The sequence below is a fragment of the Citrus sinensis genome, chromosome 2 (assembly GCF_022201045.2).
Source record: "Citrus sinensis cultivar Valencia sweet orange chromosome 2, DVS_A1.0, whole genome shotgun sequence".
NCBI classification, from domain to species: Eukaryota; Viridiplantae; Streptophyta; class Magnoliopsida; order Sapindales; family Rutaceae; genus Citrus; species Citrus sinensis.
Window position 1 is genome coordinate 20122993 of NC_068557.1, and position 25000 is coordinate 20147992.

At 32.3% G+C, this 25000-nt stretch overlaps 3 protein-coding genes and 1 non-coding gene across 4 annotated transcripts; all 4 read right to left on the reverse strand.

Annotated features, from left to right (window-relative positions):
• Positions 1 to 33: 33 nt before the first annotated feature.
• Positions 34 to 761, reverse strand: LOC102626661 (uncharacterized). The gene has a single exon (XM_052433109.1). It carries the CDS (start codon positions 696 to 698, stop codon positions 180 to 182), a length of 519 nt encoding a protein of 172 aa, XP_052289069.1. The 5' UTR covers positions 699 to 761; the 3' UTR covers positions 34 to 179.
• A 1511-nt stretch (positions 762 to 2272) lies between these two features.
• Positions 2273 to 3012, reverse strand: LOC102626363 (uncharacterized). Its single transcript, XM_052432377.1, has one exon. The coding sequence runs from the start codon at positions 2839 to 2841 to the stop codon at positions 2425 to 2427; it is 417 nt and encodes a 138-aa protein (XP_052288337.1). The 5' UTR covers positions 2842 to 3012; the 3' UTR covers positions 2273 to 2424.
• Positions 3013 to 4005: 993 nt separating this feature from the next.
• LOC102625783 (uncharacterized) lies at positions 4006 to 4733 on the reverse strand. The gene has a single exon (XM_006469500.4). The coding sequence runs from the start codon at positions 4569 to 4571 to the stop codon at positions 4155 to 4157; it is 417 nt and encodes a 138-aa protein (XP_006469563.2). The 5' UTR covers positions 4572 to 4733; the 3' UTR covers positions 4006 to 4154.
• Positions 4734 to 14349: 9616 nt separating this feature from the next.
• Positions 14350 to 14455, reverse strand: LOC127900485 (small nucleolar RNA R71). The gene has a single exon (XR_008052668.1). It is a non-coding gene; the product is annotated as a small nucleolar RNA R71 (small nucleolar RNA).
• Between the last annotated feature and the right edge of the window lie 10545 nt (positions 14456 to 25000).

The window sequence follows — 25000 nt, forward strand, 5'->3', positions numbered from 1 at the left end:
CTCTGATTGATTCTCTTTCCAGTAAACCTTAGAAAATAGAGTGACCTTTTTTTTAAATTTAAACTTGGTACAATATCTGTAGCTCAGGAATCACATACAAGAAATATAAAGGAGTAGAAAAAAGTGAAAAACGAAAACAAAACAAACAATTAATTCAGTCAGAAGTCAGAACAAGCAATTTAAACTACCACTTTGGCAGTTGATTCCTTCTCCACAACCTTCTTCAGGATGCTATCCTCTTCCAGAACCATTTGCACAGGCAAGAAACCGAGACCATTGGCCACGGCAAGCATCATTTGCTTGGTCTCTGCCTTGAACTCCTCCAAATCTACCGTCCCATTCGAGTCATGATCGAATTGGACAAACAAAGAGCTGTAAACTCTCGCAAGCTCGTCTGGGTCTGGTTTCTCATCTATGCCAAAGTGCGTCTCAAAGACCCTCAAACACTTCAGCTCCTTCATCATTTCTGAATGAGAAAGGAGACCATCGTTGTCTGTATCAAGATGGGCAAAGCGTTCACGTATCAAGATGTTGAATGCATATTCATCTTCCACAAAGCTGACGATTGTTGCGCCATCTAACACTTCAACACTCATATCGCTCTTTCTCGACTGTGAAAAAGTAAAAGCTACAATTAATAGAGTATATTTTGTGATTTTACAAGTCAAAGCAGAAGAGAACTTCACTTGTTGAAACATAAGTTGGGTTGCGTTGTTATTTATAGTTAATTAGTTACGCTTAAAGGACGGTTTTACTTTCAGACTTTCCCTTTTGAGCCTGTTGTTTCTTACTCCCACAGGAGCTTCTTGAATTAATTATTATTCGAAAGTATATTGAAGGTTTACGCCTAATAAATAAATGACACCTCATAGAAGACGAGTCGGTGGGCTGGCATGAATTAATGTGAATGTATGTCTGGCGCCTTTGAACCTTAGAAATTCCATGGGCTTACAGTTGCAACGTCTGAAAAGTCCAAATCAAAAGAAATTTCACCACGATTCTACGCGCCTCTAAAAAAACAATGGAGGTTTGAGACCCACAGATCATTCTCAGTGGGCCAGTGGCCACCACCTCGAGCATTGTGTATCTGTAATTTTTCTTTTTTAATTTATACATAATCCTTCGCATCGTATGGTATATTAACAAGAAATGTCGTAAGTGTTACACGAAATTTGAATATTATTATTTACGCTGATTTATGATGGACGTTGAAATAATATAAACAACTTATTTTATAAGTTTTGATAAAAACAGTATTAAATAATTTTTTTTAAATTATTTATTTTATAAATTTTTCTATTTTGATAAAAAATTTTAAAAGAAAATAAGGAGTTGTTTTTTTATAAACTGCTATTTTAAATCTCTCCTAGTTTTATTTTAAGAATTAGGATTTTCTCCTAGTTTTTTTTTTCGGCCTCCCTCCCAGCCTCTCCTGATTCTTTAAATCTAGTGAAAAAAGTTAACTTAATTTGAAAAAAAAAACTAACTTGATTGTCAGTATTAGAATTCAAAATTCAATCTTACCCACTCATTAAAATATGGAAGAATCCTTGTCCATCAGAACATATTTACCTCAAGTTTCTGTGTTTGAATTCACCGAACGACAGAAAGTAGAAGAGTCTATGGTTTGAAGCTCATCTTCAATCTTTGGCTTGTTTTATTATGTACGTGACTATTATTCTACATATGTTTATGAGCATGCTGCTTTGCGCGGGCGAATTAACCCGAGTTTTGTCCAAACAAATCAGCTTTTTCCTATGTTCAATTTCTCTCAATAAGGTTTTGGGTCAAGCAGAAGCGGTAACTCAGCACTAATGTATCTATTTATCTACATATGTTTACATTTAATTTATATTTATGAGAAAAGTTGAAAACGAGTTTTGGGATGGGAATTATTATTTTTTTCAGCCGATCTGTTCATTAAAAAAAAAGATAATTAATAATTTTTTCTCTAAAAATGATGTTTGTTTTAGGAAATTGCTTGCTATTTACTGTCTATGAATTTATGCATTTATTGAAAATTTAAATATGTACAATGGTATAATAATCTTCTGTTGATATATAGGGAGAAATCTACTCCACCCACATCTACAAGAAGAGAAATATTTTGGTCTTTATAGGAATTCGAGTTAAAGGGCACATATCTACCACTAGGCTAAAACCTTAGTGGCGATTACTCCTGAAATCTGCCTATACCAAATTGAAAGTAGATTTTATGGAATCTACAATCATGTGCGTTGATCAGTTTGGTATCTACTTTTGCTCCAAGAAGTTGAAATAGAGAGACTTTTTATTTGTTTGAACTTAATACAACGCTTTATCAATTATCGATCAGGAATAACATGCAAGAAATGAAACAAGAAATAAAAATAAAGCAAAACAAAACAATTACTCAGGTCAGAACTAGCAATAAATTAGTTAAGCTTAAGCAGCCGCTTTGGCAGTGAACTCCTTCTCCACAGCCTTCATCAGAAAGCTATCTTCTTCCAGGACCATTTGTACAGGCAAGAAACCGAGACCATTGGCCATGGCAAGCATCATTTGCTTGGTCTCTTCCTTGAACTCCTCCAAATCCACCGTGCCATTTGAGTCATGATCGAATTGGACAAACAGAGAGTTGTAAACACTAGCAAGCTCTTCTGGGTCTGGTTTCTCGTCGATGCCAAAATGGGTCTCAAAGACCCTCAGACTCTTGAGCTCCTGCATCATTTCTGCATAAGAAAGGAGACCATCATGATCTGTATCAAGGTGGGCAAAACGGTTTCGTATCGAGTTGTTGAATGCTTCTTCATCTTCCACAAAGCTGACAATTGTTGCACCATCTAACACTTCCACACTCATTCTGCTCTTATATATGCTGCCTTCTTTTGCTTTATAGTAATATGTAAAGTCAGAGGATCGGAAGTTTTCGATCTTGTTGAAACATAAGTTGGGTGTTGTTTGTATTTATAGGTGCACGCTTCAAAGGCAGTTTCAAAATTTTGCCATAGCTTTTTGAATCGATCGCCTGAGAAGTAGTAGGTTTGCAGAAAAATTCGAGTCAGTGGGCGTGCATGCATATTTGTGTAATTTGCTAGTGTGGCCATTCAATTACTTTTGAGAATCGATGGGCTCACCATGTTCTCTAGAGAGTCAAACATATCAACAGAAATTGACCAAATAAAGTCAAAGGTGGAATTTAAAAATACAGCTTCAAACTTCAATTCAATTCTACGCATCTTTGAAGAACAGTGTAGGTATGATTTATGAGATCCATAGCCGCAGCTATATTAATATATGAAATTCGATTAAGTTTGGTAAGCGTTATATATATATATAGATATATATGAATCTTCGCATGAATGTACGTATAATAAAAAAATTGTGGAAGCTGTGTGAATATGAAAACGACTGCGTTTTATGTGTAACTAACTATCATGGGCCACACGCTTGACCTAGATAAGTCAAACGCCAATCAAATGAGCGTTAACTGCTGTTAGTTTTGGCGCTAAAGCGCTGGGTAGGTTGCATTTACAAAGCTGTTACAACAGCTTTGTAGCGGCGGAAATTGCGGGATTTTTGCAAATGCTTAGCAGAAATAGAGTAGCTGAGACCGTAATCAGGGGTTTATTTTATGAGCAAAGTTGAAAATGAATTTTGGGATGGGAATTTTTATTTTTTAGCGATCTAGTCATAAAAAAATAACTATAATTACTAATTTTTTCTTTGAGAAAGATGTCTGTTTTAAGAAATTGATTACAATCTATTGTCTACGAATGCTATGATTTAAAATTTCTTGAAAATTTAAACACATATAATAGTAGTATAATTTAAACGTCTTCTAACACTAATCAAAATTATACTCCTACTAATATACAGGGAGAAATCTGCACAAATCTACCTCTAGGCCAAAGCCTTAGTGGCAATTACTACAGAAATCTGCCTATACCAAATTGAAAGTAAATTTTATGGAATCTACAAGCATGCCTGTTGATCAATTTTGGTATCTATTTTTGTACCAAGAAGTTGAAATAGAGTGACTTTTTATTCATTTAAATTAATACAACATTATCAATTATTGATCGGGAATAACATGCAAGAAATGAAACAAGAAATAAAAATAAAGCAAAACAAAACAATTACTCAGGTCAGAACTAGCAATAAATTAGTTAAGCTTAAGCAGCCGCTTTGGCAGTGGACTCCTTCTCCACAGCCTTCATCAGAAAGCTATCTTCTTCAAGGACCATTTGTACAGGCAAGAAACCGAGACCATTGGCCATGGCAAGCATCATTTGCTTGGTCTCTGCCTTGAACTCCTCCAAATCCACCGTGCCATTTGAGTCATGATCGAATTGGACAAACAGAGAGTTGTAAACACTAGCAAGCTCTTCTGGGTCTGGTTTCTCGTCGATGCCAAAATGGGTCTCAAAGACCCTCAGACTCTTGAGCTCCTGCATCATTTCTGCATAAGAAAGGAGACCATCATGATCTGTATCAAGATGGGCAAAACGGTTTCGTATCGAGTTGTTGAATGCTTCTTCATCTTCCACAAAGCTTACAATTGTGGCACTATCTAACACTTCCACACTCATTTTGCTCTTATATATGCTGCCTTCTTTTGCTTTATAGTAATATGTAAAGTCAGAGGGTCTGAAGTTTTTGATCTTGTTGAAACATAAGTTGGGTGTTGTTTGTATTTATAGGTGCAAACTTGAAAGGTCGTTTCAAAATTTTGCCATGGGTTTTTGAATCGATCGCCTGAGAAGTGAGAAGTAGTAGGTTCGCAGAAAAATTCGAGTCGGTGGGCGTGCATGCATATTTGTGTAATTTGCTGGTGTGGCGATTCAATTACTTTTGAAAATCGGTGGGCTCATCATGTTCTCTACATAATCCAATATATCAATAGGAATTGCCCAATAAAGTCAAAGGTTGAATTAAAAATACAGCTTCAAATTTCATTTCGATTCTACGCTTCTTTGAAGAACAGTGTAGGCACGACTTACGAGATTCATAGCGGCAGCTATATTAATAAATAAAATTCAATTAAGTTTGTTATGCGTTTATATATATATATATGAACCTTCGCATGAATGTACGTATAATAATAAATTGTGGAATCTGTGTGAATATGAAAACGACTGCGTTTTGTGTGTAATTAACTATGATGGGCCACACGCTTGACTTAGATTAGTCAAACGCCAGTCAAATGAGCGTTAACTGCTATTAGTTTTGGCTCCAAATTAAGTGCTGGTTTGGTTACATTAACAAAGCTGTTACAACAACTACATAGCGGCAGAAATTGCGGGCTTTTTTCAAATGCTTAGCACAAAATAAAGTAGCTGAGACCATAATCAGGGGCTCCAGATGTATTCCTTCTTCGTAATTCTCCGTAAACAAACAACTGATTCATTAATAAAGTAGTATTGATTGTTCCTTGGTGGAAGTAAGCCAAGTTCTTGGCTTAAACACTAATTAAACCCTTTTGTGTTTTTTATATCTTTTATGTTTCTTGTACATAGAGATAGGTTAATTTCTTGATTAATTTCCTGTTGATCATCATTCTTTGCGCATGATCTTGTTAATCAATCTGTGCATTGGTTGCATTGAGTTGTCTGTTTCCTTTATTACTTGTACTTGTTCAACAATATATCTTTGCTTCCTCCTTATACCATCAGTAATATGTGGCTGAACTACTGTCATTTGTTGAAAGAATACATTATTGGGTTTCTCACACTTAATTGGGAAGCTGATAGTATTGTTGACTGTCTAGTTAATTTGACTGTGGATTTTTCTGATTTTACTTGGCTTGACCATCTTTCTTGGGATATAAATCACGTGTTGTTTAATAATCCCAACGGATTCCTTCATTAATGTTTTTGATAGCTATCTCCATAGTCCTTTCTCTGTTAATTTTTTACTTTCGTATATCAGTTTCTTAGTCATCTTAAGGGGCAAGGCTCATTATGCCCCTTGATTAGGTGTATCTCTACCCTTTATTTAATAAATTTCTCAATTTTTCAAGGTTAAAAGAACTTTTATATTTTCTTGATACAATATTTCTACTTCTACTAGCTTTGTTAATTAATATGATATTGTTATATACATAGTTATATGTATGTTCTAGATTTATATATGGTGAAAGTATAAAATATATTTTTGGGAGGGGATAATTACTGCTCAACGGATTTGGGTTTAATGCTTGTATGAACTCTGTCCTATAGTCTTTTGATTTGGAGCCAGGGAGTACTTGCTTTTGATTGGTTGAAACAAGACTAGAAGAAGTTGCTCCTAATAAACTAATAATGAACTAATTAAGCTCTATTCAAACATGGCATTTCACGTGAGCACAAAAGTTCAGACTCATCACTGGCCTTATTCATTCAATACAAAAGCTCACAAACCAAAGGTACAACTGAAGCAAATATTGGAGAGGATATTAATTAGTTCTCATCATCTTCAAACTCGGCGTCGGGCTTGTCGGCAGCATGGGAGCAGCAACTGTAGCAGTCATTTGAATAGCGGTAGGTGCGGCAGCATCCGTGCCGGCAATATCCTCTTCGTGGTGGGTACCCTCCAAATCCACCGCGACTCCATAATTTCCGTTTGGTTACCCATATCCGCAGCCCCCATACTTTGCCTCCTCGATGCCGTTGAGATTCACATTTTCCTCTGCAATAGAATATAATAGTAATAAATGGATTAGTGAAAACATAAAAATCACAGTGATTACATGGAGAAATTTTAGAATATTTTAAAGATATCATTTTAATCATATAATAAGTAAATGATGCTCTGATATGTGTGCATTTATTTTGAAAAGCCACCATACAAGTGGTGATTATATTAAATTCAATTACACATATCATATATATATTAATTAGTTGCGTTACTTTTGAAGTTTTGATGTATTCTAGACTTCCTTCATAACGAGAACAATATAAATGATCTAATTTTTCATCAGAGCAAACATACTTTCATCATTGGTAGTTAATAATTGAGAATATAGTAATTACGTAAATCATGACCATACATAAATAAAAGCGTATATGTGTCAAAAGATTCTTCAAAGTTCAAATATGATCAGATCATGAAAGGATTCATATATAGTATCAAGATTTTCTCACGATCTGATTTTTTATTTGAGCAAACATACTTACATATATAATTGGTAGTTATGAGAATACAATAATTAAGTAAATCCTCACTATATACACACACACCCGTGCGCGCGGGTGCACGTGTGAGACTAATAAAAATAATTTAATAGTCGCATTATGCTTGCTTTGAACTATGTAGGATTATATCTTATTGTATAGTATATACTCCATAGAAATTCAAAAACTAACTCATATACAATTTCTAGAGTTGAGAATAACCTCTAACTTGCATATTTTAGTATAATAATTTATTATAAGTTGATGTGAGATTGTATTTTCACTCGTAACATGAATTAAGGTAGATATGTTGAATGTTATGACTTCTAATCTACTGTTGTTGTAGGAATGTATCATTTATGAGTGTGTGGGCGTGCAGTAACTAATAAATATTAGCTAACAAATGACGTTGCATGCTTATTATGCAGATTTAGAAATTAATACGCACAGCACACATACTATAGAAAGCGAAAATGCAAATAATTTCATGCATGCGTGGAAATGAAGAAAATGAAAGCATCATTTTCTTTTTTCTCTTTTTTTTTTAGTGGTGATATAGCCACAAATTCTTTTTCAAACTTATTTTGTACAAACTGATTTAATTTTAATTCATTGGTTGAATAAAAATATAAAATAATTAAAAAAAATAATGTGGACTAAGAGATATCTAATCCAACCAATTAAATCATGATACATTAGTTTATAAAAAAAAAATTGTACAAGAATTTGTAATTATATTATTACTTTTTTTTTCTCTCCCAATCGGTTTACTCGCTTGAGTGATCATCTGAAGAGATGGCAAAAGAACAAGATCAAAGAGAAAACAAGTAAGAAAAATCAAAGTGATCTTAGATGAAGCCATTGTTTTCTCTTCCGAAGAAGTTACTGAGCTTGATTTTATCACTGTGATGTTACTTGAAAAGAATGTTAAATAATATTGTGTCCCATGAGGTTATCACGTGCATGGAGTCCCCACGTCAGTTAATGAAATTGGATTCAACGTCAATGCAAAAAAGCAATGTCATTTCGATCTGCGTCATACATGACGTACGCTTCTCTTCAGAACCAGAACATATCTCATCATATTTCGGGGTCTTGCTACCTTACAGTTTATGTAAGGTACATCCAAGCTAAAACAACTAGAGGTGGGCCAACAAGCAATTAAAGGTGGAGCCCAGGGCCAGCTTTAGAGTATCATGTCCTTAGGTGAATTTTTTTTTTTAATGAGACCTCTTTTTATTTAGCAACTTCAATACTCAATAAAATAAAATAAAAAACTGAAAATTTATTTCTGTTTTAGTTCTTGAATTTTAACAAATAATCAAGAAGATTCTAAAAATTTTCAAAAACAAAATCTAAATTTACCATTAGAAATTCTATAAAAATAAACAATCGAATAAATGAGAACAATATTATTTTTAAATAAAATATTTAAAATAGTAGCACATAGAAAGTTGAGATCATAAATTGGTGGTTAGATAATGGATATGGATTTTGTATTTCAAGTAACTATTTTTTTTTCTTTTTTGAATGAACTAATTCATGTAATAATCTTCATTGTAAAGAAGAGAACAAGAAATTTTTCATCTATGATTTTCTAAATTATAAGATTTTTAATAGAAATTAAAAGGAATACTCAAAGCCAAAAATTCTAATGTTGAATAATTGATCTTTTTAAGAAGTTGAAAAGGTAAAAAATTTACTTATTTTTATTGGAAAAACTAATAATGAATAAATTAATGGTTAGACAATATTATTAATTATATCTCTTTAACAATAAGATAACTAATTATAGTTTTTTTATATAAAACATAATAATTATTAATTATAGGATAATTATTAATTAAAGAGATGTCTAATAGACTTTTCTACCACACATAATTTTTTTTTAAAAAATCTTTACTAACTAGAGAATTATTACTAATACTAAAAAAATAAAGCCTTTCTAAAATTTGGGGTCTTAGGCGACCGATTTGTTCGCCTATACTTAAAGCCACCCATGGCGGGGCCAATCACTCATTATATAAGGGGCTATATTTTACATAGTTTGTAAGCTAGCAAAATCCTTCTCTCATAAGTCATAATTAAGCCAACTCTTTGATTTTTCTTAGACCTATTGTTGAGTTCACCAAGATTTTGCTCTTGAATTTCTAATGAATTTTAATTCTCAAGAGATATGTGGATGATATTTGAAACAACTGCATCTCTAATGATGTGTATACTTATCAGATTAGGAAATCGAAATTCAGGATCGAAATTATTAATGTCGTTTACTATGTCTAATAGAGGTGGGAATTAAAATCAAAATCATGGGGTCTACCTCAATTTGCAAATGAGAAATGGAAGAGTGATGATGATGATGATGATTATTATTATTATTATATCGATTATAATACTTTTTATCATCATCATCATCATAATTTTGTAATAAAAATAATCATAATAATTAAAATACAATTTTGTAATGATTGTTAGAAATTACAAATTTATTATTATTGTTGTTGTTATTGATAAATGTATTACAATTAGTTAACATATTAATTTTAATAATAATAATGTTGTTATTAATGATAATTAATAATAATAATAATAATTATCATTATTATTATTTTTGAACAATAATAATCACAATAATTAAAATGCAAAATAATAATTATGATAACAGTTGATTAAGGGTATTTTAGTCATTTGAAACTATCTAATTCATTTTTATTCTGATTCCAAGATAAAGTAAACAACATTGATGATAATACAGCTCAATACAATTTCGATTCTTACAGCTCAAGTAAACAAATTATTCTAATTTCAATTTCTCATATTGAATCCAGCTCATTTTGATTCCAGTTGATTTCTAATCCCATTTAGTAAACGCACTATAAAGTTATTCATTATTTTTTTGGGAAGTTGCCAAATTCTTCCATGCTCAAATTAATATATACCACATAGTTCTTTAAAATTTTTATAATATCTAAACATTCCCCTAACATAAAAAAATTCAAAGGAAAAATGGGCTAAATGGGTAGTTTATTTTATGATTTATCTTGGAAATATAAAATATATATTTATTATAAGAAAAATAGTTAAAAATAATGAAAAGTATAAAAAAATATTATTATTAATTTTTTTACATCAAAACATAGATTTCTTATTTTTAGTACTTAATTTTTTTTTAATCTCCATTCATACAATTTATTTAATTTATAATAAATATGAATAAAAGTGTATTTGAAAACAAACAAAAAAAAACTGCAAAATTATGCTATCAAAAGGATGATTGACAGTTACGAAAACTATAAAAGAGTAAGTGGTGTATATTAATTTTAATGGGGAGAAACTAATAATCTCTCATATTCTTTGTAACATCAAAAATGAAAAACAATACAAGTACGATAAGGATTTAGTGAAATAGGTGATCAAAAAAGAATTATATAATATTGCGAACACTGGGGCAAGTAATGCACGGCAGGGAGTTAATAATAAATTCATCTACATATATTTAATATTTTCTCACAGAAATAATGGATTTATGGGCAATATTTTTTCTGCAGGTTTTCAGGAAAGACTCCGAAATATCACATGTTGATCTCTGCCGTGACTTTATTTCCTAGTCTTTGTTTATTCTTCAAAACTCACTCCAACTCTTGTAGCTGTTAATTGCCATAATTCAGAACTCGTTCGTAAGTGTTACATGCTTCAGTTTAATTTTGAAAATGTTACAAGCTAAAAGATTGTTAAAACTTTATGATAATTCTTTTTCGATAATATGCAATTAGTAATTCCAATTAACCAACTAACATAAAATTTTAATTAATATAGTGGATTAAGCGTCAAAATACCTTAGGGCCTTTGTTTTTAAAGTACCAATTAATATGATGGGTGCGGCATTGTCAGAATCTTCTTCACTCTTTGGAAACAAGAAAAAAGAAAAGTAGCCACCTCATTTAGCTAAAATCAATGCGATTAGATGTCGGAGGATCATGAAAATGTGAAAAGTCTAATCAAAAGGAGCATGTTTGGATATGCTGTGCACTTCATTTTCGTGCTAAACGACATAAGGATCGATGATCTTATCTCCAGCTAATATATCCAAGTATTGCCTTCGACATCAACTGATTACACACGTACGATTAGATCAACTATCACACACAAATATTAGATCAGATAATCAACTAAAGCATAAGATGACTTTGATCGAATAAATGTTAAATCAAAAAATTAATTAATAAACGTTACATTTCACTAATTGTAAATCTTTAACTATCAAATCAGTTAACCAATTATTATTAGCTTCCGAAATTAGAGATTTTGGTTCTGACTTAATTTCTCAATAATTAAATTATCCCCAATACACACGCACAATATTACTCTTGGACTCTTTATCTAGTACGGGCGCTCTTATTTTTTTTATGTGTAAACACGATGTTAAATTATGGAATTTAAGAGAATTTATTTTTAATTCTTTTAAACCGCATAGTTTAAGAGCGTGTTCACATTAAAAAAAATGTGGGCATCCGCACTTTATAATTATATAGGAGTGGCTTTTTCTCTAGACAACTAGACAATTGATTAAGACCCTGTTATAGATTAAGGCTTTATATTTATTTTAAATCTATTATTTTATAGTAAAAATATATAAATTTCTAAGTTCTAACTAACTCAATCATGATTAGTTTAATTTATTATTGCTTTATAATTATCTTTTCTTAAATGAATTATCAAAATTCCAATAAATTCTCTCTAGAATTAATAGTTTTAATTCCTATAAAATTTCTGTGTAACGTTAAATTAATAAATTTTAATTAAAACATTGTTAATTCCTACCTCTATTTTTTTTTAAAAAAAACCTACATTTGCGAACTTACCTGTTAGCAATATTTTCTCCTAAAACAATGATACCATAAATGCATTACTAGAAAAAGAATTAATAGTTTATTTTTTTATATTTTCTATAGTCATAAAACCTCCAATCATCAAACTTAGTTTGTGATTTCATATTAAATTTTCAGGTTTTATCTTTCTACTCTATTTTAAATTAATTTTGTTATTGAGTTGTCTTATTTCTTTATGAAAATATTATTGTATTCATCGGGTGTTGTGTTTTAGCATAAGGCCATTCCTGCTAGAGGTTGAGGGGGGGAGACCCGGTCAATGACGGTTGGCAAGACGTGCATTCCTGCTCGAGAATCATGGCACGAAGTCCACTCAGCCACAACTACGATAATGACGCACCCACTTCCGAGAGTTGAGAGAGGTGATGGACGTGGATTGCAGGAAGGGCCAGATTCAAAGGAAGACTATAAAAAGGTAACCAACGAAGGTAAACGGGTTAGACTTTTTGAGATTAGAACTTAGGAAAAGAGCTTTCTATTGAGAGATCATAAAAGAGCCATAATATTAGTGGCCGTGTGTTAGAGTGCAATTTATGCACTAGTTTTGCATTATTTACTTCCCTTAATATCAATGTTTTGCACTTAATAATAGTGATTTACTTATGTTTTACTTTTGTAGGTGCAATTCTATTGATTGATGATAAAATTGAGCTATAAGATGATGTTTAAGGATGATTGTTCCCTTGGAGAAATTATGAGCGGCAGAAGAATTTTGTTGATAAGGCGTGGGCGCGTGCTGTCAATTGCGGACTTGCAGTTTTTAGTTTAACGTGTTTTATATTTTTGACTATTTTTGTAATTACGAATTTAATATTTTAGATATTAGTATTTTATTTTAAATAGAACTCTAAAAGAGAAGAGAGAGAGAGTATTTAAGGGAGGAATCAATTGTGAAAAAAAGGGGATTTTGGATTGGAGAAAAAGAAACCCTAGATCTAATTTTTCTCTTCTCTCTATGAGGAACTAAACCCATTTTTCTGGTTGAAGGTTAATGAAGCTTTGATTCATCACTACTGTGAGATCTTTCTTGTGCTTTAATTGTTTTATTACTTTTGGGTATTTGTTTATTCTCTGAATTATTTTCATGATTATGTTTGTTAATTAGGTAATTGGCCACTATTTTATTATCAACTTAATCTATTGTCAATTAAAGGATTCATCGTATGAAGAATTTAATGTTTGTGACAAATAACATAGCAGAGAGTTGTGTTGTGAGAATAAACAATCTAATTTAAATGAATCATCATATGTGTTGATTAGGATTTGGGTCTCTCTGGTTTTTCAGGCTGTCAATTGATTAAATTCTATGATCGTATCTAGGGTTGTCTATTGATTAGGGAAATAACCAACGGTCGTACCTTGGTTATCGACTAGTTAAGGAGAGATTGGCTATTAGAGGGTCTCAGTAGCTATAACCGGTCTATTCATGAGTAATAATAATCTATATTTGAATCAATGATCAGTAGTCGAATCAAGCTGAGTTAATTCCTTCAACCAGAGCTTTCTCCAATTTGAATTACAACTTTAATTTGCATTCTTGTTATTTTTAATTTGATTTTTATTATTGTCAACAATTCCCCCATTTTACGTTTTACGTTTCAAAAGGATTTAAATAATTACCGATCTCTGTGGACACGAACCTGCTCAATCACTATACACAATTTATTTAGAGTAGGAATTTATTTTTGTTGGCTTCGACACCCATCAAATTTTGGCGCCGTTGCTGGGGATTGGTGTCATTTATTTAATCCTTTTTATGTTTTACTTGGTGTATGGTTCGTTCTTCTCGTACATGTACACTTTCGTTTAATCCTGAAATTGAGAAGACAGCTCGCTAGCTGAGACAGCAGACGAAGCGAGCTAAGTAACGATCCTCGTCGCCTTTACTTTCTGAAACAGATACAGTGCCTGATTTAGTTGAATCATCTAGCGATTCAGAAGAACAAGTGATGGATAGACCTGCACCTGTAGAAAGAACTCTTAGAGAGTTAGCTGAACCAGACTTGAATCAACAACCACTCTGCATTCAATATGTAGACTTGGAGGTAAATTTTGAATTAAAGTCTGGTCTTATTCATTTATTACCCAAGTTTCATGGTTTTGCAGGTGAAGATCCTCATAAACATCTTAAGGAGTTTCATGTTGTGTGTTCAAGTATGAGACCACAAGGCGTGACTGAAGAGCAGATTAAGCTGCGTGCTTTTCCGTTCTTTGTAGATGGGCTAGCTAAAGATTGGTTGTACTACTTGCCTCCTGGATCGATTACAACGTGGAATGGTTTGAAGAAGCAGTTCCTCGAGAAGTACTTTCCTGCTTCAAGAGCTGCCAACATCAGAAAAGATATTTGTGGGATCAGACAACTTCCTGGGGAGACTTTGTATGAGTATTGGGAGCGATTCAAACAATTGTGTGCCATTGTCCTCAGCATCAAATTTCTGATCAACTTCTTATTCAATATTTTTACGAAGGATTATCATTGATGGATAGGAGTATGATAGATGCTGCTAGTGGAGGCGTGTTGGTGAACAAGACCCCTACTCAAGCAAGGGAGTTGATCTCAAATATGGCTGCCAATGCACAACAATTTGGCAGCAGGCAAGATGCCACTTCAAGAACGGTGAATGAGGTAAATATTTCTTCAGTTGAACAACGTTTAGATAAACTCACTTCTCTTGTGGAAAAGTTTGTTGTAGGTAATGTGCAACAGGTGAAGACTTGTGGTATTTGTTACAATATGGGTCATTCAACTGATATGTGTCCTACACTTCAAGAAGAACCCATTGAACAAGCCAATGCAGTTGGAGGATTTCCAGGCATGCCTCAGAGGAGGTATGATCCTTATGCACAAACATACAATCCAGGATGGAAGGATCATCCCAACTTTAGCTATGGAGTTAGGCAGTCAAGATTCCCACAACAGTATCCACCAAGACAACCAGCACCTCCACAGTCAAACTCCAAGTCAGGTATATCTCTCGAAGAAATTGTTAAATCACTTGCGACTAACACACAACAATTTCAACAGGCAACTACAGCAAGCATTCAGAACTTGGAGAACCAAATGAGTCAATTGGCAACTACAGTGAGCCGTCTGGAGTCTCAAGTATTAGGGAGATTGCCTTCACAATCTGATGTGAATCCAAAGCAAAACGTTAGTGCTGTCATCCTTAGAAGTGGGAAAGAGTTGCAAGAGCCTAGTAAGAAAGTGACAAAGTATGTAGAAGATGAGCTTGAGAAGAATGAATTGATGCCTCAATCTCAAGATGCGCAACCCACTAGAGCGAAACCCCTACCTATTGTGATACCTCCTCCTTTTCCAAGCCGGTTTGCAAAATCCAAAAAGGAGGAACAAGAGAAAGACATCCTTGAGACATTTCGCAAGGTTGAGGTAAATATTCCTTTATTAGATGCTATAAAACAGATACCTCGATATGCTAAAGTCCTTAAGGAACTATGCACCTCTAAGAGAAAATTAAGAGGAGATGAAAAAGTTCACATGGGGGAGAATATTTCAGCAGTTCTTCAAAAGAAACTACCTCCTAAGTGCAAGGATCCAGGTATGTTTACTATTCCTTGTAAAATTGGTAGTGTTAGAATTGAAAAGGCTTTGTTAGATCTAGGAGCTTCTATTAATGTCATGCCTCGTTCTATTTATTCATCTTTGAATATTGGTCCATTAAAAGAAACTGGCGTGATAATTCAACTAGCCGATAGGTCTAATGCATATCCTGATGGGGTATTAGAAGATGTCTTAGTACAAGTTAATGAGTTAGTTTTTCCTGCTGATTTTTATGTACTTGATATGGAAGATGATAACTCCTCTAATTCTGTCCCAATTTTGCTAGGAAGACCTTTTCTTAAGACTGCTAGGACTAAAATGGATGTACATAAAGGGACTCTCACTATGGAGTTTGATGGAGAGGTTATAGAATTCAATATGAATGATGCCATGAAATATCATAGTGATGAACATTCAGTATTCTCTGTAGATGTTATTAACTCTATAGTGCAGGAAGTTTTTTTACAAGAAAAAGACGAAGACATTTCATGATAGAATGATTTTGAGAAAGGAGTTCTCTGTTGGTCAAAAAGTTCTTCTTTTTCATTCTAAACTTAAACTTTTTCCAGGTAAATTACGTTCTTGCTGGGTTGGACCTTTTATTGTTACTAATGTTTTTCCTCATGGTGCAGTTGAGATTCGGAGTCCGACCTCTGACAGAGTTCTTAAGGTTAATGGTCATCGCTTAAAACCTTTTTATGAAGGTTTTTCGGTGAATATCGTGGAGGATGTGGCTCTCGAGAGTCCCAATTATGGAGATTGATGCATAAATGTGTCTAGCCAAAGACATAAAACAAAGGCGCTTTTTGGGAGGCAACCCAAATGATTTATTTATTTTGGTTTTTGTCATATCTTCTTTTAATTTTGATTCAGATTTTTTTAAAAAAAAATAATGTGTTTGCTTATTTTGGTCAGAAGAAAATTTTTGATAAGGCGTGCCCACGTCTTAACTAATAAATACTTCTGTGATTTTTAACGTGAAATGGTTTTAAGGCGTGCCCACGTGCTTATTAGAAAAGTACTTCTGAAATTTTTTTTTTTTTTTTGTGTCTCAAAGTGGTTCATCATAAAAAAAAAATTATTTATTTATTTGAAAATTAAAAAAAAAAACTTTTTTTTTCTTTTCCTTTCTTTTCTTTCTTTTATATATATATATTTTTTTTATTTGAAAAAAAAAACGAAAAAAAAAAAATTTACTGTTCACAAAATCCCTAATTCACATAATTGGTTTTCTTCTCCAGCCTTCACCGAGCAGCCACGCAGCACCAGCGATCCACCATCGCGAACCAGCCCACGCAGCAGTAGTAGCAACTGTGCGCGCAGCTAGCTCCATCCCACGCGTGCGCATATTCAGCCTTCACCAAGCAGCCACGCAGCAACCCGCGAGCGCAGATCCAGCCTTTGCCTAGCAGCGCGCAGAACCAACGTCAGCCCAGCTCTCACGTGCAATCAACCCCAGCGCGCAGATCCAGCAACCCACTAGCGCAGCAGAACCAGCCCCAGTAGCGCGCAGCATCCCGCACGCAACCAGCATCACCAGCGCGCAACCAGCAATCCCTCAGCGCGCAGCAACAGCCGCAGCACGCAGATCCAGCGTCACCAGTTCGCAGCATCAGTCCCATCCGCGCGCAACTGAACCAGCAACCGTGTACCCGCAAGCTCCAGTCGAGCAGCAATAGTCCGCAACCAGCCTACGACCTGCATTCCAGCCGCGTGAATCGAAATCCGTGACAAGATGGAGCAGAATTTGGCCGCATACTTCGAGAGTGTGGGATTTACCCCACCATTTCCGCCAAGCCCATAGACGTTATGTGGATCAAAGCTCACAATTCAGGGAAGTTTCTTTTTGCCCTTAAACTTTTATCCTTACGCTTTAATTTTTATGTGAGCTTTGATTATCTTACATTGGGGACAATGTAAGTTCTTGGTGTGGGGGAGGGATTTTTGCATTATTGATGTCTGGAAGTAGTATTTTCACTCTACTCATTTATTTTCACTCTACTCATCCTTAAATGATTTTGGAGTTAGTATGCTTTATATATTATTATTTTATCTTTTCTTTTCTTTCTCACTACTTTTTTTTTCCCATCTATCTCAAATTATTTACATCTATTTTTTTTTTCCCTATCATACTCTTTCATCACTCACATTTTATCTTTCATTTTTTTTACTACATACATCTTTCTCGCTTATTATCATTTTTACCTTTCCTTTTATATCTCATTCATACCTTCATCTCATTCTACACCACTATTGATGATTGATTCATTTGAAGAGTGTACATGATTTGATGGCAAATTTACCAACTTTGTGAGGATTTGAGCCTATGAGCAACCACTTTGCTCTAATTATTTTTGTTATGTGAATATCAATCCTAGTTTGTTTATTCTAGAACTTGCTTTATTATGCATGTTGAAGCCACATTACGGGATTTTATGCATTAAAATGATAAGGGCAAACCATTTACCATTTTTCTATTCTCGCATTTTCCTTTTTCTTTACCCGAAGACCTTTATTTGCTACCTTTGTTTGAGCCTTAACCATTACCCATCTAATTCTCTCCATCTACTTAACCATTTTTTTTCTTTTTGAGCCTCAATTTAAGGAGATTTTTGGACTCATTGTGTGGATATATTTTGTTGCTTTTTCTACCTTGTAATAAAGTTTCTCAATTAGATCAACAAGCATTATGCTTGAATTCAATTGTGCAAGGTTCGTTTCTTTTGTTTGATTCGAAAAAAAAAAAAACAAACAAAAAAAAAAGAAAAAGAAAAGAAAAAAAAGAGAAAAAAAATTGAAAAAGAAAAATTGGAAAAAAAAATCAAAAAAAAAAGAGAAAAAGAAAAAGAAATGTTTGCATTCGTGGTGACTTGAGTAGAAATAAGCATTTTGATATCATAAGTTCATTCAATGAGTTCATTCTTCTCATTTTGATCCCTTTTTCTTTCATAGACCTTTCTTTTTCATTTAACCTATTTAACCCCATTACAACCCTTTTAAGACCCTTAGATTTTTGCATTTTATTCATGTTTTGTGGATTGAGATGTGATATATGAGCAAGCTTATGGTAATAGCATTCTTTGATTTGATTTGAGTGCATAAATGATACCCTAAACACTTTGAGTGCATGGAGTGAAGTCATTGAGAGGGCTATTAAATCTTGTTGCACTTGAATTTTGAATGGATCTTCTTGGTGGTTGAATGTTCTTATTCTATCTTATGAGATTCTATGCTTTAAAATCCTTGTCTCTCGAATGTTGATCGACTTAATTTCTTGAGGTATGCTTGCTTAAAATTATTTTTGGATGAGTTGAGATAAGAATTGAGTGGAGATTTGGGATTAATCTTGAGTTATATGCTTGAGGACAAGCATCATCTTGGTGTGGGGGAATTTGTTAGAGTGCAATTTATGCACTAGTTTTGCATTATTTACTTCCCTTAATATCAATGTTTTGCACTTAATAATAGTGATTTACTTATGTTTTACTTTTGTAGGTGCAATTCTATTGATTGATGATAAAATTGAGCTATAAGATGATGTTTAAGGATGATTGTTCCCTTGGAGAAATTATGAGCGGCAGAAGAACTTTATTGATAAGGCGTGGGCGCGTGCTGTCAATTGCGGACCTGCAGTTTTTAGTTTAACGTGTTTTATATTTTTGGCTATTTTTGTAATTACGAATTTAATATTTTAGATATTAGTATTTTATTTTAAATAGAACTCTAAAAGAGAAGAGAGAGAGAGTATTTAAGGGAGGAATCAATTGTGAAAAAAAGGGGATTTTGGATTGGAGAAAAAGAAACCCTAGATCTAATTTTTCTCTTCTCTCTATGAGGAACTAAACCCATTTTTCTGGTTGAAGGTTAATGAAGCTTTGATTCATCACTACTGTGAGATCTTTCTTGTGCTTTAATTGTTTTATTACTTTTGGGTATTTGTTTATTCTCTGAATTATTTTCATGATTATGTTTGTTAATTAGGTAATTGGCCACTATTTTATTATCAACTTAATCTATTGTCAATTAAAGGATTCATCGTATGAAGAATTTAATGTTTGTGACAAATAACATAGCAGAGAGTTGTGTTGTGAGAATAAACAATCTAATTTAAATGAATCATCATATGTGTTGATTAAGATTTGGGTCTCTCTGGTTTTTCAGGCTGTCAATTGATTAAATTCTATGATCGTATCTAGGGTTGTCTATTGATTAGGGAAATAACCAACGGTCGTACCTTGGTTATCGACTAGTTAAGGAGAGATTGGCTATTAGAGGGTCTCAGTAGCTATAACCGGTCTATTCATGAGTAATAATAATCTATATTTGAATCAATGATCAGTAGTCGAATCAAGCTGAGTTAATTCCTTCAACCAGAGCTTTCTCCAATTTGAATTACAACTTTAATTTGCATTCTTGTTATTTTTAATTTGATTTTTATTATTGTCAACAATTCCCCCATTTTACGTTTTACGTTTCAAAAGGATTTAAATAATTACCGATCTCTGTGGACACGAACCTACTCAATCACTATACACAATTTATTTAGAGTAGGAATTTATTTTTGTTGGCTTCGACACCCATCACCGTGTTTCCCAGAAAGGAAAAACGTACGTTTTTGACTTGAGCGTCGGAGGGTTTACGCCGGGAAAATACCTAGCGTGCTCTGACCTGTCTCTGTGTACACAGGAGTCTGCGGAGAGGAAGTCTTACGAGGAGAGATTCTGGTCATGGACGAGTTAGTTGAGGAGAGCTCTTGGTCGTGGACGAGCAGAAAACTAGAATCTCGCATCAACACCCACAAATTCTTATGCAAACTTATTGTGTACAAACTGATTTGATATTAATTTATTGGTTGAATAAAAATATAAAATAATTAAAAATAAATTGTGTGAACTAAACGATATCTAATCCAACCAATTAAGTCATGATATATCAGTTTGTACAAAAAAAATTTATAACTATATTATTACTTTTTTTTCTCCCCCAATCGATTTACTCACTTCAGTGATCATCTGAAGAGATGGCAAAAGAACAAGATCAAAGAGAAAACAAGTAAGAAAAAAACAAAGTGATCTTAGATGAAGCCATTGTTTTCTCTTAAGAAGAAGAAGTTACTAAGCTTGATTTTATCACTGTGATGTTACTTGAGACGCGGTGACAAGAACATTGCAGCTTCGCCCTATTTATAGATAGCGAAGGCTGCTGATAAATTGAAAAAGATGCAAAGAATGTTAAATAATATTGTGTCCCATCAGGTTATCACGTGCATGGAGTCCCCACGTCAGTTAATGAAATTGGATTCAACGTCAATGCAAAAAAGCAATGTCATTTCGATCTGCGTCATACATGACGTACGCTTCTGTTCAGAGCAAGAACGTATCTCATCATATTTCGGGTCTTGCTACCTTACAGTTTATGTAAGGTACATCCAAGCTGAAACAACTAGAGGTGGGCCAACAAGCAATTAAAGGTGTGCCAACCACTCATTTTATAAGGGGCTGTGTTTTACAGACTGCAAGCTGGAAAAATCTCTCTCTCATAATTAAGCCAACTCTTTGATTTTTCTTAGACCTATTATTGAGTTCACAAAGATTTTGCTCTTGAATTTCTAATGAATTTTAATTCTCAAGAGATATCTGGATGCTATTTGAAACAACTGCATCTCTAATTGTGTGTATACTTCTCTAATTGTGTGTATACTTCTCAGATTAAGAAATTAAAATTATTAATGTCGTTTATTATGTCTAGTAAAGATGGAAATTAAAATAAAAATCATGAGATCCATCTCAATTTGTAAATGAGAAATGAAAGAGTGATTCGCAAGGAGGACTGAGATCAGTTTTCCGTTCGCAAGATTACCAAATTTGTCTCACCAAAAATTTAAAATTTTGAAAATACAAATAGCAGAAAAAAAGTAACAAACATTTCGAACACTTGAGAAAGCATCCATCGCAGCCACATCACTTGAAGAAGCCTCCATTGAACTCTCGCAAACAAGCCTCCATCGCAGCTAAACATTTTTGGCCTCCATCACAGCACTGGGATCAGACACCAAAACAGTAGCTCCCCAAATTGCATCGGGCAATAACACAAATTGCATCGTTAGGGCATCTCTAATGTAGCACTATCTTTATTACTTTATCTTATTTACATATATGTCTTATTTTATATAATATTTTAAGTTATTATTTAATTTTTGAATATTATACTAATATTTTTTTCTGCAGATTTTCGGAAAGACTCCAAAATATCACATGTTGATCTCTGCCGTGACTTTATTTCCTAGTCTTTGTTTATTCTTCAAAACTCACTCCAACTCTTGTAGCTGTTAATTGCCATAATTCAGAACTCGTTCGTAAGTGTTACATGCTTCAGTTTAATTTTGAAAATGTTACAAGCTAAAAGATTGTTAAAACTTTATGATAATTTCTTTTTCGATAATATGCAATTAGTAATTCCAATTAACCAACTAACATAAAATTTTAATTAATATAGTGGATTAAGCGTCAAAATACCTTAGGGCCTTTGTTTTTAAAGTACCAATTAATATGATGGGTGCGGCATTGTCAGAATCTTCTTCACTCTTTGGAAACAAGAAAAAAGAAAAGTAGCCACCTCATTTAGCTAAAATCAATGCGATTAGATGTCGGAGGATCATGAAAATGTGAAAAGTCTAATCAAAAGGAGCATGTTTGGATATGCTGTGCACTTCATTTTCGTGCTAAACGACATAAGGATCGATGATCTTATCTCCAGCTAATATATCCAAGTATTGCCTTCGACATCAACTGATTACACACGTACGATTAGATCAACTATCACACACAAATATTAGATCAGATAATCAACTAAAGCATAAGATGACTTTGATCGAATAAATGTTAAATCAAAAAATTAATTAATAAACGTTACATTTCACTACTTGCAAATCTTTAACTATCAAATCAGTTAACCAATTATTATTAGCTTCCGAAATTAGAGATTTTGGTTCTGATTTAGGTGGCGTTTATTTTTTTGTCTAAAATCTGAATAAACCTGAATTAGTTTGAATTCTGAATAAATCTGAATGTTTGAGTCTGAATAATATATTTATTTTTTCGTCTAAATCTCAAAAAATAAGTATTAAATTATTTTTTTTTCAACTTAAAAAGTTAAAAATATGTACTTTTACATTTGTATCCTTATTAAATTTGAATGTCAAATAAATAATATATTAAATACCACAATATTTTAACATTTATAAGCAAAACTATATTCAAGTGAATACATAATTATTTTAGAATTTTAATATATAAAATATCATAAATTTTAAATTTTATCGTATATAATATAAGAAAGAAAAAATATGGATATTTTTATGTGGGGTAAATGTCTATGGGTGAGTTTGGGATAGACATGAAAAATAAATTATAAAGCAAGGATATTTTTGATATTAACAAGTAATTGACTTAATTCAGATTTCTCCATTAAGTAAAAAGCTAAAAAAATTGGCTTATTTTATTAAGTCAAAATTATCTAAAAAGTCTCATTAAGTTATAAAAACAAACACCTCTAATTAACTTAATTAATTAAGTTAAGTCACTTTAAGTCATTAAGTTAAAAAACAAACGCCACCTTAATTTCTCAATAATTAAATTATCCCCAATACACACACGCACACACACACACACTATTACTCTTTGACTCTTTCTCTAGTATGGACGCTCTTTTTTTTTTTTTATGTGTAAACACGATATTAAATTGTGGAATTTAAGAGAATTTATTTTTAATTTTTTTAAACCGCATAGTTTAAGAGCGTGTTCACATTAAAAAAAAATGTAGGCATCTGCACTTGATAATTATATAGGAGTGGCTTTTTCTCTAGACAACTAGACGGTTGACTAAGACCCTATTATAGATTAAGGCTTTATATTTATTTTAAATCTATTATTTTATAGTAAAAATATATAAATTTCTAAGTTCTAACTAACTCAATCATGATTAGTTTATTTTATTAGTGCTTCATAATTATCTTTTCTTAAATGAATTATCAAAATTCCAATAAATTCTCTCTAGAATTAATAGTTTTAATTCCTATAAAATTTCTGTGTAACGTTAAATTAATAAATTTTAATTAAAACATTGTTAATTCCTACCTCTATTTTTTTTTAAAAAAACCTACATTTACGAACTTACCTGTTAGCAATATTTTCTCCTAAAACAATGATACCATAAATGCATTACTAGAAAAAGAATTAACAGTTTATTTTTTTATATTTTCTATAGTCATAAAACCTCAAATCATCAAACTTAGTTTGTGATTTCATATTAAATTTTCAGGTTTTATCTTTCTACTCTATTTTTAATTAATTTTGTTGTTGAGTTGTCTTATTTCTTTATGAAAATATTCTTGTATTCATCGGGTGTTGTGTTTTAAATTTTTGCAATAACTGTATGCTTTTTCATCAGTTGTTGTTTCTAATTCTAGTAATAATGTTTTACAAAAAAAATCAAACGTTTATTTTTTTTCTTTTCATGGTCATTGGTTAATGCTTAACACCAAAAACCATTAAAGTTTAATTAATGATTTTGTCTCAAATTTTTAAATTTTACCTTTACATTTTCCTCTTACTTAGTTTGTTATTTAGTTGTCTGATTCCTTTATGAAAAATATTACTATGTTCATTGGGTGTTGTTTTTATTTTTCTAAAATAATTGTGTACTTTTTTCATAGGAAATTGTTTATAATATTGATAAAAATACTTTTGCAAAAAAAATAAAAATTTTCAAAACTAAATTGTCAAAAACTTATTTAAGATAGGCTATAGTACGTTATCATTTGAGAAAGATATGTTAGTAAAATTTAAAAAGAAAATTAATAATTTTATAACTTAAAAATATAAAAAAATTGATTTGAAATGATAACTTTTATAATAAAATTAATGTATATATTTTATCTTAAATTTTTAAGCTGGCATAATTAAAACAATTTGCTTGAAGTCTGCTAAAGGTTGAGCCGCCCCTATTAATAACGAAATGCCATGAAGAATGAAACATGACACGAAATCGGCATTATTGAACTCATCGCGTTCTCTAGTTAAATTAGCTCTATCCTATCCAGACTGTAGACGCCGTGGCTTTAAAGTCAATTGTGATGAGAAGAACTGTACAAGTGGGTGACTGACATTAACAGGTCGCGCATATGGGGTCGCAATTAGGGTAATTTTTAAAAATTTCTTTTGAGGTTTGGATTTGTTGCAAGTAGATAGTAAAAATCTATTTATTTATAAAAAATCTCATACCGTCAATTAATTTTAACATTGACCGTTAGTTGACTGTGCAAAGACAATATTACCCTTAATAATAGTTTATAGACTGACTAAAAAAAATTAAAATTATTAACGCGAAAAGCACAAATCTTATTTTTTGATAATTTTATC

Excerpts from the sequence above, each read along its gene's own strand:
- LOC102626661 (XM_052433109.1), bottom strand. The coding sequence starts at position 698 with ATGTTTCAACAAGTGAAGTTCTCTTCTGCTTTGACTTGTAAAATCACA.
- LOC102626363 (XM_052432377.1), bottom strand. The coding sequence starts at position 2,841 with ATGAGTGTGGAAGTGTTAGATGGTGCAACAATTGTCAGCTTTGTGGAA.
- LOC102625783 (XM_006469500.4), bottom strand. The coding sequence starts at position 4,571 with ATGAGTGTGGAAGTGTTAGATAGTGCCACAATTGTAAGCTTTGTGGAA.